This window comes from Solanum verrucosum, unplaced genomic scaffold (assembly GCF_900185275.1).
Source record: "Solanum verrucosum unplaced genomic scaffold, falcon-dt-bn FXZP01000079.1, whole genome shotgun sequence".
Taxonomy (NCBI): Eukaryota; Viridiplantae; Streptophyta; class Magnoliopsida; order Solanales; family Solanaceae; genus Solanum; species Solanum verrucosum.
This window is the reverse complement of record NW_026020368.1, coordinates 3,898,056-3,913,747: the sequence shown is the minus strand read 5'-3', so window position 1 is coordinate 3,913,747 and position 15,692 is coordinate 3,898,056. Positions and strand designations below refer to the sequence as shown.

At 28.8% G+C, this 15,692-nt stretch overlaps 1 protein-coding gene across 1 annotated transcript; it reads left to right on the top strand.

Annotated features, from left to right (window-relative positions):
• Positions 1-8,246: 8,246 nt before the first annotated feature.
• On the top strand, positions 8,247-12,422 carry LOC125838183 (calmodulin calcium-dependent NAD kinase). Its single transcript, XM_049517256.1, has 8 exons — positions 8,247-8,667; positions 8,756-8,979; positions 9,067-9,125; positions 10,534-10,767; positions 11,164-11,293; positions 11,389-11,711; positions 11,800-11,944; positions 12,032-12,422. Exons 1-8 carry the CDS (start codon positions 8,529-8,531, stop codon positions 12,275-12,277), a joined length of 1,500 nt encoding a protein of 499 aa, XP_049373213.1. The 5' UTR covers positions 8,247-8,528; the 3' UTR covers positions 12,278-12,422.
• The last annotated feature ends 3,270 nt before the right edge of the window (positions 12,423-15,692 follow it).

Below are 15,692 nucleotides of genomic sequence, written 5' to 3'. Positions count from 1 at the left end.
TGAAATTATTTATTGTTAAGCTTCAAACAAACAAGAACAAGTAGTCATTACGTGTTCCTATATAGAATTCAGGAGGGTAGAATTCCAACAGATCATTTTCTTTGAAAAAAACTTCACCAAAATTTGAAAGGTAACGAGTGGAAACCAAGGAAGAAATCATGGTGTTCAAAATCAATGAATTGGGTCTCAAGAATTTGCTGGAGTATTTCATATTAGTTTGCTTGGGTTTTGTCATAATTGCCATTACTCAGTCATATTAGAAGTTTTATTGATAAACAATCAGTTATGTATTTCAGTTTTGATCTTTATGTCACTTTATAGTACTTCAAATATGTCAAAAAAAAATTAATAATTCTTCTTAAATGAAAATTTTACTTTTTCTACAAATAGTATTTAAAGAGGAGAACAAGGATTCTTCCCACAACTAATTACGAAGAAAGCTTATTTCTCGAGAAGAGATTAACAACAAGAGGAACATCAACACATAAAGAAAAATGGAGGTGAATATTTAAAACATCAATACAAAAGTAGAATGACTTCACAAGTAAGTGAAAAAGGTGGAATTCTTTCTAAAGCCATGACAAGAGCTTTCTATTTTACAGTTCATGGAATGAAGAACGATTAAGCGCAACTCTTGAACAAAATTGATTTAAAACTTCAAACTTCACCTACATTTTAGATTCCCCATTAATAATTTGTTCCATCTTTCCTTGGACAACAGGAACAATAAATAGGAGAAAACCATGACTTTATGCTCTCCTTGGGGCTGCTCAATGCCAAAAATGAGGTATCCGTCTTAGGTCCCATCCTAAATTCGAGGATCTCTATTTTAAAATAATAATAGAATTATTATATATATTTTTTAACAAAAATAAATAAATTATATTGTGTCTTTCTTTTAGTTCGTTTTGAAACATTAAAGAATGTTTCTTTCTTTTTTGTCAATTTTTAAATTAAGCTTCCACCTAACATGTTTAAGACCTCAAGATAAAATATTTTGGTATATATATATATATATATAAATTTGGATTTCAAAAATAAAAAATAATGGGAAAAAAGTCTGAAATATATTCGAACTTTGACCGAAATTATTGTAACAATCCCAAACTTTGGGCAAGACTTATTACCCCTACACGATTTAATAGTATATTTTAAAGATATATAAGTGTCCAACTGGACAATTTATTATTTATAATGATCAAATGGATTTGAAATACTTAAGTTACTTTTGTTTCAACTAAGTTATGACGCATTTATTTTCTTTATCTCAAATGTTAATTTTGCTTTCGTTTGTTGTATGAACCCTTTCGAGTCCATGGCGAACTTCCCTTCTTTGCATTCTCGAGATGAGCCATAGAGGATCAATTTTTTTGGTCATCAAGTCAGTCTCCACTTTCTGTTTGGGTCATTGGAAGCAAAATGTAGGCTGAACGTTGAAATATAAGCCTTCAAAAAGTTGAAAAATAGGTTGTATACACTAAATATATACATTGATATACAGGTTGAAGATAGATGTACGAGGCTGAAAGTTTATACTACAGGTGTTGAAAGCTGAAGTGGGCTGTATACATTTGATATACAGTAAAAATGACCAAAATACAACCTATATATAGTATACAACCAGTGAATACATAGATTTCAAGGGCGAAAATGGGGCAAAAAGCCCCCTAAAAGTTTCAGCAACAGATTTTGATATTATTCGGCCAAACCCGCCTATATTTGGCAGCCCTTTGTTAGTTTTAGGCAGAACGAAAGTTGAGTCAAAATCTCAAAGAAAAATCAGAAATTAAGCCAAAGTGTTGGCCCAGGCGGATAGAAATCAGACTTGGACCCAAAATTTTTTCCCAATTTTTTTATTTTTATTACTTGGTTATTTGATGAAAAATCTTAAAGTTAACTCAATTCGCCAAAAATGAGTTATTTTTGTTTTTAGTTATTCTTAAATTATTTTTTTAGTAAGCACTTGTCTTTCTATTCATTTGATTTCTAAAATACTTTGAAATTACTTACTTAGTCATATTTTAGACAATATTGTTTCCTTTTCCTTTAAAAATAATTTAAGTGTAAAAAGTTGATTATTTCCTTAAGTAGTTGAGCATGCCTACTTCCTTTAAGTTTTTAGCCAAATATTTTAAATCGTCAGATAACCGTGTGTTAGCAGGCACTTCAAGTGCTTAAAAACCCTTCTTGAAGTGTTGATGTGAACCCCGAACCTCCCTTTGGTATTTCAATTGATTTTCATGTTTTAAATCTTTTGAAATTAAAGTTTTCTTGATTTTTCTTCAAAATTAAGTGGTGATTCTAAATAAAAATAACTAAAAACAGTAGTTATAGAGCCTTATTATGTCTATTATCTTTGCTATTTCTGAAATTTTCTCTTAATTTAATCATGAATCTTATGTGGCTAACAAAATTTACCATTGTTGTCTTCTTTGTTAGCTCCTATAAAAGAACTCCATAAAATCTTACACCATTTTCTCTACTTTCTCCAACAAAATTTACTATTTTTTCTTTCCTAAAATATTATTCTATTGACCTAATATCCATTTTTATTTTAAGCAAGAGAAAATAGTAAATCATGTTAAAGAAAGTAGAGACAATAATGCTAGATTTCATAGAGTTCTTTCTTTGAAGCTAACAAAGAATATAACAATGATGGATTTTGCTAGCTATGTGAGGTCTACCATTAAATTTACACTTTTTATTTTGATAAATCTGTTAGGTTTAGAGTAAATGACCAAATTGTGCATACATTTTACTATACACCAATGATCATTTCAATCAAATGAAATATATTAAGGATCACAATAAACACCTTTATTATATATCAAAGACCATTTCGATCAAATAAAATATATTAATGATCAAAATAAAATACACATACATCAAACACTATTTTGATCTTTTCTTAGGAAAAAAACTCCACCAAAATTTGAAAGGTTAACAAATGGAAATCAAGGAAGAAATCTTGGCGTTCAAAAATTTATTAGAGTTCAAAATCAATGAATTGGGTCTCAAGAATTTGATGGAGTATTTCATATTAGTTTGCTTTAGGTATGTTTGGGTCTTATCCTACATTACTCAGTCATGTTAGAAGTTTTTTAGATAGACAATCAATTATGTATTTCAACTTTTATTTTGTCACTTTATAAAGAGTCTAGATGTATGCTAATTTTTCATGCCATATTATAAATATGCCCGAGCCAATTTTCATGTTATATTTTAAATACGCTCGAGCCAATAGTGACATCAATGCATCCCTAGTAGAAATTATTTCTTTTGTAACCGATGATGCATCTTCGGAAGGTCAATCTTGCCAAATGTCAATGCCTTTGCTTCCTTCAGACCTCACCACCATGTGTCCTATATTTTTTGGCACGTGCTTAAGTAAATTTCACTCGATACAATATGATTTAATATTTTAAAAAAATGATAAGTATGTGTCCGTTTAAGAAATTTAAGTTCTTTGAATTTCACTCTATTATATATGAGTGAACCCTATTTTGGTTTAGTTCGTTTCAATCAGAAAATATGTAATAAAGTTGAGATTTATCATAAATATAGTTAGTTGAATGCTAATCTGTTGATTTTTGCATTGGATAGAATTGAGATAATGACAATAATTGATATAATATTACTCAATGATTGATTACAAGTGGAGCGACAAAAATCAATTAATAGAATTAAATAGACTTTCACTATCTATCAAATCACAAATAGTTTTCAACCAAAAAAAAAAAAAAGATCACAAATAATTTCTTAAGTTGCTTGTAGTTAAAAAATAATTTAATTTACACTTGTATAATTATAATTTAATATGATACACTTATTATACATTGTTTAACATTATTATACCGTGATGATAATAACAATTGAAAAACAACAACATTGTTCTTTATTTTCATACATTTTGCTTTTGGCTAAAATGAAAAAAAAATTCAACCTAGCTTTGCTCAAATCTTCACTAAATAAATTCAAAGTTTAACAACTTCTCCAACAAATCCCAACCACAAATTTGTTACAGTTTTCAATAAATCACAAAACTCATTTGAGAGTTTTCAAGATTTTAAAAACTCTAATAATGGAGTTTTAGATATATACTTTTTTTACTTTAATTCACATAGTAGTGTTTAAATTCGTGATGATAAATTAAACACAAATATCATTTCCAATCAGTTTCTAAACTTCAAAGAGTAGAAAAATCATATTCTCAAATAGTAATTTCAACCACTGATTTTTGAATTTGTCAATTCTCAAATTATTTTTTTTAATTTCTTCAACTTTTGTAGCATTATTTTTTCTTTTATTTGCATAACCAAAAAATTAAACCAACTTTATTTAGTTTTTTTAATCATTAGGTCCATGCGATTAATTAGCAAGTTTTATTTCTTTATAGATTAAGTCTTTGTTTATATTTTAAAGTCAAGTCAATTGCATATTGTATATGTTTTAGAAGTTTGTGAATATTTTATTACTATTTTATTCTTAGTGATCTCTAGGTGATTACGCACTATTATAAATTGCCTCTAATCAAGTCAATGGAGTCATGCTACTTTATTATTTTTGCGTATGGAAGTTGGCACCTAACATACCGTGTGAGTTGTATGATGATGACGAGTTTGATTTCACATTTCAAGTTACTGTCTCGTTCATTTTTACTTGTTATGTTTAGCACACTTATTTTTAAAAAGAAATTATATGCCTATTTACCACACTATTTTTATTAATTGATATTCAGTTTTACATATTGAAAATGATACGAGGAATAACTAATTAATTCTAAAGATAAAATATGAAAATAAGAATAATAATTATCTTTGGATTATACATTATACTAATTAATTTGTTATATATCAAATCAAGCTGGGTATAATTTGTCTCCAAACCAATCGGACCCTCTCTGTGTATATTGTGTTAGTTGGAAAATGAAAAGTTAATTAAATATACTTTCAGGTCCATCACCACCTCACCTCAATAAATAAATAAATGAGGGAAAATTATGAAACATCCAAAGATGAGCTGACTCTGAATTTAAAAGGAAATTATAGAAAACTTCTAGATGTAAATTGTAATTATCATTACTTATTGGTTATATTTGAAGTGAAAAAAGGGAGTAACTTATTATATATTTGTATATATTCAAATACGTCAAGTTTTAAGATAAATTAAAAGTAGTTTTATTTAATTTATTTTTGTTAAAGTTGACCTTTAATAAAAAAAAGATATTGTTTTGATTGGTGACGGAGATTTAATTTCCACATTATCTTGTATTTTTTAATGTTCGGTTGCTATTTTTTTTCATAAATAATATTTGCATAAATTATATAAAATTTATGTATTACTTTATGCCAGATACAATACGAAACTATATTGAATGAACCCTCTATTAGACCCACTATTAAGTTATGAGCCTCTAATAACTGAAAATTTGAATATAAGAACTATGAGGCCTTTTTTGAAAATAGCTTACATGTCATATAGTGCATGTGCTTTTTTTTTCTTTTTTTTTTTTTAAAAATAATTCTAATTGATATTCGTTATTTATATTAAAGTCTGATTATTTTAAATTTACGTTGGGTAGGACTCATTCGGGAAAGCACCTTCGGCTTCTCCCCCGAATGTGTATGTGTTGAAACAGCCACATTACATACAAAATGGAGTAACTGATAGACAGAGAGATGACACATTTATAGATATTATTTTTATTTATATCTAACTTCATTATTTTTTGAGTAAAAGAACAAATGTAGCAACATAAATATAAATTAACAATTCTTGAGCCAAATTATTTTTCCCCCATTACAGGGAAATTAAGTTTAAAAATAATTGTATTATTAAAACCTAAGAGAGCTCTAGCGATGTGTAATTAATAACACTAATATTTTTTTTAACATAGTTTCCTGTAATGGGGAATAATCATTTGGCTCAATAATTGTCAATTTATATATATGCTGCTACATTTGTTCTTTTGCTAAAAAATAATGAAGTTATGTATAAATAAAAATAACACTCTATCTACAGATGGTTTTTCGATAATGAAGTTACGTATAAATAAAAATAATGTTTATAAATATCTTTTTAAAAAATAAATCGTACACCATATGATAAACTTTTTCTTTAAATTAAACTTTCCTTTCCCATTCCGAAGAAGACATGAGAAAATGACATTTCTCCCCTTCAATGTTCATTGTTTAATGAGAACATTATTTTATAAAATTGCATTATAATGAGTTTTTTAAAGACAAACAAAAAGTCATAATGATTTAGATTAGCTTAATTAATTTAACTTACTTTAAATACATGTTGTTTAATCTTGTTTTTTCCTAAATAATAGTAAATACTTACAAATATCAAAAGTTTACTCCCCTCATCACAATTTATTTGATTACTACTTACAAAATCAAACAGTCGTTGGATACTTAAAAATAAAGTGCATCTTTTGCAAAAATTGCTAAATATTTGTTTAAGCTTTCGATTCTTTTACTATCTTTTTAGTGATTTTTTTTTTTTCATAAACTTCTAAATTTAAATGATTCATTCTCAAACTGATCTCAACCAACGGTCAAAAAGGGACATGCCCAATGTATGTATCAGCTGATGATGAAAATGAAAAAAAATTCTTCTTTTCTTTGGAATTTTTGAATTTGAAATTGTGTTAGGCAATAGTATTTGAATTATTATTTTTTTTTAAAATTTGGATATGTAAATTTTTATATATATAAATATGATCTATATCTTCAATTTGTAAAAACTAGAAAAATAATTCAATTTAATTTTACAACTCCATTATAATATAAAAAATAAACAACATTATTAAACAGTGAAAGCAACCATGATTTTGTCTCTCATAACATAACCGATAAACCAAAATTTTCACTATTGAAGTAAGTTCAAAACATAATTTTTATCAAATTGAAGTCGACATTTTTGTACTTTAGTTGGTGGATAAAATAAATGGAATGGGTTTTGTAATAAATAAAATAGCTGGATAATATTTAAAATAAAATGATAATAAAAAAAAGAAAGTAAAAACACCTCTTTTGTACTCTCACATTTTAAAAAAAAGGAAAAAATGACGAATATACTTTTATCGTAAATGACACACAAATACCATCCGTCATATTTTTGGGATATTAGTGACTCTGCCGTTAAAAAACTAGAGCATATATGCCCTTTACTCTAACGGAAGATTAAATAGGGACACGTTACGCAATCTTATCCGTCAATCCGATATTTAATAAATGTCGGGTCGGTGAATAAGATTATGACACGTGTATGTCCGTTAGCATAAATGGTATATATGCTCTAGTTTTTTGAACGACAGAGGCACCAATGTCCCAAAAGTATGACGGATGATATCTGCATACCATTTACCATAGTTTGGGTATATTTGTCCTTTTTCCAAAAAAGGATGACCTTTTTTTTCAAAATACTTTATTTTAACTTTTCACGTAGTATATTAAGGCCATAAAATTGACATAACTTTAATTTAGGACAGCAACAAAATATTTATCAAAATTCCAAATAAACTTCATATTTTAAAATATTTTTAAAAATTCACATTTTCTTCAGGTCCACCACACCCACTCTCGTCGAAAAATAAATACATAAACAGATATGCACTATACAATGATCACTTATTTATTTTCATCTTTCAAAAGGATGAGTTGACTCCATCATCCATTTTATCTTACCCCATTAACTTATGTTCATCATTATAATTCATACTCCACCACAAAATAAAGTTTAAACCAAGAATAGGGGCGGTTCAACGTAATTGGGGGCCTAAAGTGAAATTTCAATTGACGCTTAACAAATTTCATACATATTTATTTTAAAATTTATTTTTCTAACTATTAAGATGCAAATTATTACTTAGTTTTTTTTATAGATGATTTTTTCGAGTACTTCTTTTTATTTATAATTATTAGTTTTAGGTAAGATTTTGCCAATTTAATGTTGAAAAATATTATTTTATTAAAGCAATCATTATATGAATTGTTAACACAATTCTATAAGTAATAAGTTGATAAACTTTAAGCAAAAATGAGTTTTAAAAAATAAATAATGTGAATGTAGCAAAGAAATGTAATAAAAAATATATACTATATACTTTTTATTATAAATAATTATTATTTTAAATAAAAAAATAACACATTAATTTATTTTTGGTAAAAATTTGAGGCCTTCCAAAATTGAATGCCTAAGACATATGCCATAATTTTTATAAGGCAGAGCCGCCCCTGACCAAGAAAGAAATTTCAACTTTTACTTGAAAAAAGAAAAATCAAACATGCTGCTGAAATGTTAACCCACTTAGTCCCTTCCTCTACCAATTATTCTGAGCTTTGAATTTGACATCTTCAAAATATCGTCACACTTATAATTTGTCTCTTTTTGTTGAATAGTCCAAAGTTTTTCTAATTTCTGTCCTATATATAAACTTGTTTTATATTTTTTCCTGCAGATGGAAAAGTGCATCTGCTGTGTGCGCAAGTAGTGTTGTAGGAATAATCTCAGCTTTCACCATGCATCATCTTCGTAATTATAAATCTAAATCTCCCAAATTTGATGATCAGATGATAAATCAACTTTCTCCTATTTTCGACACCAGTATTGAATCTGGGCGCGCTGCTGGTAGACTCGAAAAGTTTTCTCATTACGTTGGTGAGATGATTTCACTTTCTTTCCATATATAAATTATTCTTCTTTTTCAATTTGATTATATTATTCAAAAGTAATTATGTGTATGTAGCAAGGCAATTGGGGTTTAAAGATGAAAGTGAGTGTGTTGGGTTATGTGAGTTAGTACAAGAATACTTGAAGAGATCCAAAGGATGTGATAATAGTATTTTTGAATACTTTGCAAATGAACAAGATGCTGAATCTTTGTATGTCAAATTGGAAAATGAATTAGAGAGATGCATTCTTGCTTATTTTGCTTTTCATTGGAGTAAAGCTTCTATGTTAATTACCCAGGTATATATATATATATATATATATGTATTCAAGGTTATTTAACTTTTTTATAAATCAAAAACTGAAAAAAGTTGTTTTATGTTGAAGGTATTGAGTGTTGATTCTGAGCAGAAAAGACTCAAGGATTTGGTGTTGGCAGCTACAAGGTAGTAATAATTTAAAACTATTTTCTAATTTTGTGCATGTGGGGACGACTTACAAACCTACTACATCCAGATTTCTGACAAATAATTGAGATTTCCTCCTCTTAATTAAAAGTTTCAACTACTCATTGAATGAATCGTATCAGTAAATTTTGGATATTAGAGGATAAAACATGCGTAAAAATGATTGTTTATCATTACACAAATACAAAAAAAATAAAAATTGTTTATCACGAATTAATGGAAAATTATTCTGCAAAATATGATTTTTTTTCATTTATTTTTCACCAAACTAAGAAAACAAATTCTTATTGAAATAGTGGAAATTTTCAGAATTATATTATTACTATTTGATGATCAACCGGGGATTAAAGGAATTTTCAATGATTAATCGAATTGCATTAGTTTAATATTGAATACATGCTCTCAGTATATTATTGTTGATCAAATGGCATTAACATTTATATTTCCTGTCAATTTTGCAAAGGCTAGTTGTCTTTACTTTTCACATGGTGGCAGCTTTAAATTGTAGGACCAGAAAATCTGTTTCATCTTATCTAGTTGTATCAACCAAAGATAATGTTAAAATCAAATTTCTATTTTATTTATTTGGTCAGTTTTGGGGAAGCTAGAGATAAGAAAAAAATTCACCAATAGTCACGTTTTTTTAATAATAATAAAAAAAGGAGAGTCATCATTTGAAATTTTTTATTTTTACAAATGAAATTTCAGCATACTTTTGATTTTCACTTATAAAAAATAAAATTCTAAATTTTAATCATGGGTCTAGTGGTGAGTATGACGAAGAATCCAAATTTTGAAAATAAGAGTCTGAAATAAATAAATCAATTGAACCCATCAACATGGGTTATGGTGCACAAGGAAAATACTTCACCCTTAATTAGAAGTCTCGCGTTCGAGCTCCAGGTATGGAAAAAATCCTATTAAGAGCGCTACCCTCGAATGGGCCCTGCAAAGCGCGATTCAACTTTAGTCGAAGCTTCAATGTATGCTCCCGGGTGAAAAACAAAAAAAAAAATCAATTGAACCCAATTGGCACATTGGAAATGTTCCATATCTAACTAGAAAACAAAAAAGATTTACTAAATAGTAAAATTTCGTAATATTTTGCTATTTTCGAGCATGTAGAAATTAGAAAGTAAAACTAGGCAAAGAGGTGGGGGTATAGGCAGCTCCCTGAAAATGAAGTGCAACTGTTTTTCTTTATTTGTGAAAAAAATAAGTAAGTGTACATAGGCAGAGTTACTGGTCCCTTTAGTGGAAGTGAACTTTGAAGTAGTCGATAACAACATTTCATTATAATAGTAATAAATAAATAATATATATATATATGATAATTCTCAATTCACTTCATTAATTATAAGATGGATTGGATTGTTTTCAATTTCAGGAAGCAGAGATTTGAGAAGATAACAAAAGATTGGAAAGTGACTAGGGTATTTTCTACGCTGGTAGAGGAGATGAAGGCGATCGGAACGGTATCATCTAACGACGGTAATGGTGAGTCCAGATGTACGGACGTGATGGTGCCAGTTGCTCACAGTCAAAGAAGTCCAGTGCTCCTCCTTATGGGTGGTGGAATGGGAGCTGGCAAAAGTACTGTCCTTAAAGACATCCTCAAACAGTAAGTAACTATTACTCACTCACCTAATTTCATATATCAATATCCTATTGTCATTGTCATTGTCATGAGTCATGAGTCATGAGTCATGGACCCTAAACAAAATCTTGTATTGTACTGTGTATCAACTTGGGGGTAGGGGCTAAATGGAAGAGGAGATTACTAATAATCAAACCCTTTATGAGAGTTTAAATAGTCAATCAATTGAATAACTAAGATTTTACGTGTCAACTACTATCCAACCATCACAATAATATGTTACTATCTCACAACTTGGCTAGATTACCTTTTTGTTCATTATTGTTGGGCTGAGAATATCAAATATTGGTAATAGGCTACTACTTAGTACGTATAACTTTATCAAAACTAAAATCACTCAAATTTTGACTAATTTGGCAGGTCATTCTGGTTGGAAGCAGCTGCAAATGCAGTGGTAGTAGAGGCAGATGCTTTCAAGGAGACAGACGTAATATACAGAGCCCTTAGCTCAAGAGGTCATCATAATGACATGCTTCAAACTGCTGAATTGGTAACAATTAATACTTCGACTTGTGCAAACGCGTGGTTAATAGTATATATCCTCCCAACAACAATAATTAAATTTTTTTGAAATATATATTACAGGTACATCAAAATTCAACAGATGCAGCATCTTCTCTGCTAGTCACAGCTCTTAACGAGGGGCGCGATGTTATAATGGATGGAACCTTATCATGGGAGCCATTTGTTGAGCAGACCATAGTCATGGCAAGAAATGTACACAAACATCGATATCGAATGGGGGAAGGTTACAAGGTTGCAGAGGATGGCACAGTTACAGAAAATTATTGGGAACAAATTGAACAGGAAAAAGGAGAAGAGTCAGCTAATAAGATCAGTAAACCTTATAGAATAGAATTGGTGGGAGTTGTATGTGATCCTTACCTTGCTGTTATTAGAGGCATCAGGTACGAATAACTTGTCAAAACATTGCTAAGTAATTTTCTAAAACTTTTTAAAATGTTAAATTATTTGGAACTGAGACGTGGTATGCAGGCGAGCTATAGCAACAGGGAGGGCTGTTAGAGTAAAGCCCCAATTGAATTCTCACAAGAGATTCGCAAATGCATTTCCCAAATACTGTGAACTTGTTGATAACGCCAGGCTATACTGCACCAATGCCTTAGGCTCAAAACCACCGGTAACATTCTTATCTCAATCGTATTTACTGCATACATTCACAGACTCCACTTTGTGTGATTACATTGGATATGTCTCGTTGTTGCAGTTAATAGCATGGAAAGATGGAGAGAACAAAATGTTGGTGGAACCAGAGGATATCAAGTGTTTGGAAATGGTGAAAAAACTGAAGGAAGAAGCAGAATCAATTTACGAGCTGTACGAGGGAGATGATGTATTGTCTCTGCAGACTCCTGGTTCAGTCTGGAAAGACATCGTTTTAATACCTACAAGGTCTACTCTCCAACAAGAGCTCAAAACTGCAATTCTAAAAATTGAAAACAGGGGAAAATAGGTGTTCCCCCAAAATATGAATTCAGCAATAACTTCTTATGTAATTCTTGCTCAAAGTTCAAACGTTTGTGCAATCATTTTTTTTTATTAGTAATGACGCTTGCGTGAACTTTATTTGAAATGACCCAAGCCACCGATGTTTCTCATGTTCATGTGTCTTGCAACTTATACCTATTACTGCACTCAAATACATTAATACAAAATATATATAGGGGAAAAGGCATAAATTACCTCTTGAATTTGTGTCGAAAAGTCAGTTATATGTTCAAACTATTGTGGCGACCTATTACACATCTAATCTTGTTCAAAATGATATTAATACCCCCTTCCGAAGATAATCTCAGTTGTGTAAAAAAAATGTGTTGTACACGTGTTTTCATACATAAATAATATTTATTTTAATTTTTAAAAATCTTTATCTCTTTATATTTTCTTAACTTTTGCAAAAGAATAAAGATTTGGGCATCTTCCTCCTCTCACCATACATTTCTCTTTTTAAAATTTGTTTCTTCTTCTTCTTCTTCTCCATTGTTCATAAATTGAAGGAAAAAATAAAAAATTGAAGAGAAAATAGGAATTAGTAAGTCAATTATGAAGTTAAGAGATGTTGGACACTGCGATGGGCAACACCGTTGTTGCCGGTGGAACAAATAAAATTTCCAAATCTGTAAAATTCTTTAAAAATCTTGATAACTAGTATGTAAATCAAGCATTTCATTAGTATTCTTTGTGTGTAATGATTAATCAAATATGATATTGATGATTTGAGACATAAAAATGACATTGTGGTGGTTGTAGGTAGTCCTCCGGCGAGAATAGAGAAGACAAAGATGGAGAAATCATTTTCTTCGATAAACTTTTGATAAATTTAGGCAATATAATCATGAATTTTATGCATAAATGTTATAAGATTTTCAATAGAACTCATTATCTTTCTCATGATTATTTTCGGTAATCTTCTCTGGTGTATCCTCTAGCGAGTTCGACGGAAAAATCATGAATTTTAAGTTAAAAATTATTAATTTTTCTTTGGAAGTCAAATTGTTCTCCACTCCTTTCTATTTCTTTTTAGAGTTCCTCTTTAAGGGTAGAGTGTTGGATGTGCTTCCATCAAACAATCAATGGTGATAAATGTAGTGATACCTTAAGAAGAAGAAGAACTCAAATTTAAGAAAAATGTAAATGCTTTAAAGAAATTGGGGCCACCAATAAAAAGATTAAAAAGGAAAGAAAATTGAAATAATTAATATATTAAAAATTAGAATACATAACTATATAATGACCAATAAAATAGTGTCATGTGTTCAAATTTGTCATTCTAACATATATTTTTTTCTTCTCACGCACCTTAAGGAAGGTGAAGACAATTTCTTTATCATGTCATGTTCCGAGAGGGTATTAATATCACTTTGAACAAGATTAAGTGTGTAATAGGTCGCCGTAATAATTTAAGTGTGTAATTGATTTTTCGGTACAAGTTCAGGAGGAAATTTATGCCTTTTCTCAATGTATATAAATTGATATAAATTTATAACCAATTGCAGCTACACTTAAAAGTATATTGATACGTCATAAATAACAAGAAACATGTACGCTTCAATTGGTTCTCCAAATACATTTTGGTGATGAATTTACTTAAATACATTATATATATTACAAATACATAACAGTGAACAAATACACCTAAATATATGAATATAAGGTATATACATGTGCGTTTGATTCCTTGAAAAAATTTGTACAAAATCAGCCTCAAATTTGTACAAAATCTCTCAAATTTAAGATATGAACTCCTTCTAATATATTCAATATTTCAAAAGATCACCAATTTAAATCTACTAACAATTTTATAAATTCACAACTTAAACTTAAGCTTCAAAACTTTTCCATGGCTACCAATAGTTTCATAATTCATCACAAGCCAATAACGATGACGCTTTGTCGGAGCAAAGGAAAAGAAGTACAACATTGTTGAATTTCGAGGGAAGGGGGAGGGGTGAATGCGGCTAATTTGGGGTTATAAGTTACTCCCTCCATTCACTTTTTCCTAAAAGAAATTTTTATTTTTAGTTGTCACTTTTGACATGCCAAAAAAGACAATAATACTTTTTCATGTTTACCTTCAACATTAAATACTCTTTCTTCAAATTATTTTTCAAGATATATTACTAAACATTATGGATAGTTTGGTAAAGTACCTATATCAATGATCATTTTCTTAATGGATGTGCCAAATCAAAATGTGACAAATAAAAGTGAACGAGGAAGTAATTTGTAGGGAGGAAAGAGAAAATTGACATTAATGATAGATACAATGCCTAAAATTAAGCCTAAAAATAATATAACTAAAAGATAAATACATATAAATAGAAAAATAACTATTACATAGATTGGAGAATCCTAATAGTACAATTAGTTGACTATTTGAATTTCCACCTTATTGGTGAGAGTTCGATTCCCCACATTGTGATCCCCTATCCCTGATATTTATTTTTTTAAAAAGAAACTAATCCTATTAAATAGATTTCTTGACTCAATTGATCTTATTGTTCTAGATTAGGGTTCCCATTTAAGAAAGCTTGTTAGCTTTGAATAATGTAATTGCAAGTTATAATTATTTTTAATTATAACTATGTATAGTAAATATATGTTCCCTCCGTCCCATTTATATGTCATCCCTTTCTATAAATAGCTGGATCACAATACTTGTCATTTTATAAAATTTATGCATAAATTACCATACTTTGCCTATTATACCCTTGATAGAATAGTTAGTTAATCTTGTCATTTATTAATAAAGTTGACTTAAGAAAACATTAAATAAGGGTAGAAGGGTAAAATTACATCATTTCTTAATGCAAGTGCAAAGTAAAAATGTGACATATAAAATGGGACGGAGGGAATACTATATATTTATTGAACAACTTTCACATATAGCAAACATAAAAATTATATTTATATGTTATAACTATAGTTTGTATAATTGCGCTCCATAGCAAATTTTATGTTTGCTATGAAGCTTTTGATTTGTATAATTCGCTACAAACATTCAATTTTATACAAATTGTTCAGTTTTGTATAAATTCATTTATACATTGTAATTTGTATAATAAGATCTGTATTTGTATAATTATAAGTGTGTAGAACGAAAATATATGTATTTGTATTTGTATATACATTTTTCTCTCACTTTATACAAACAAAAACGCATTTTATACATTTTATATCGAAATATATAAAATGACTAATTGTATACCGAAAATGACTAATTGTATATCGAATCATATGGCAAAAAAAGGGGATGTTTGCTATGAATTATAATTAAAATAAACTATGACTATAACATTTAATTTGAATTAATAATTTGCTATTTCATACAATTTTGCTCTTTATTATACTATGTAATTTTTTTTCCT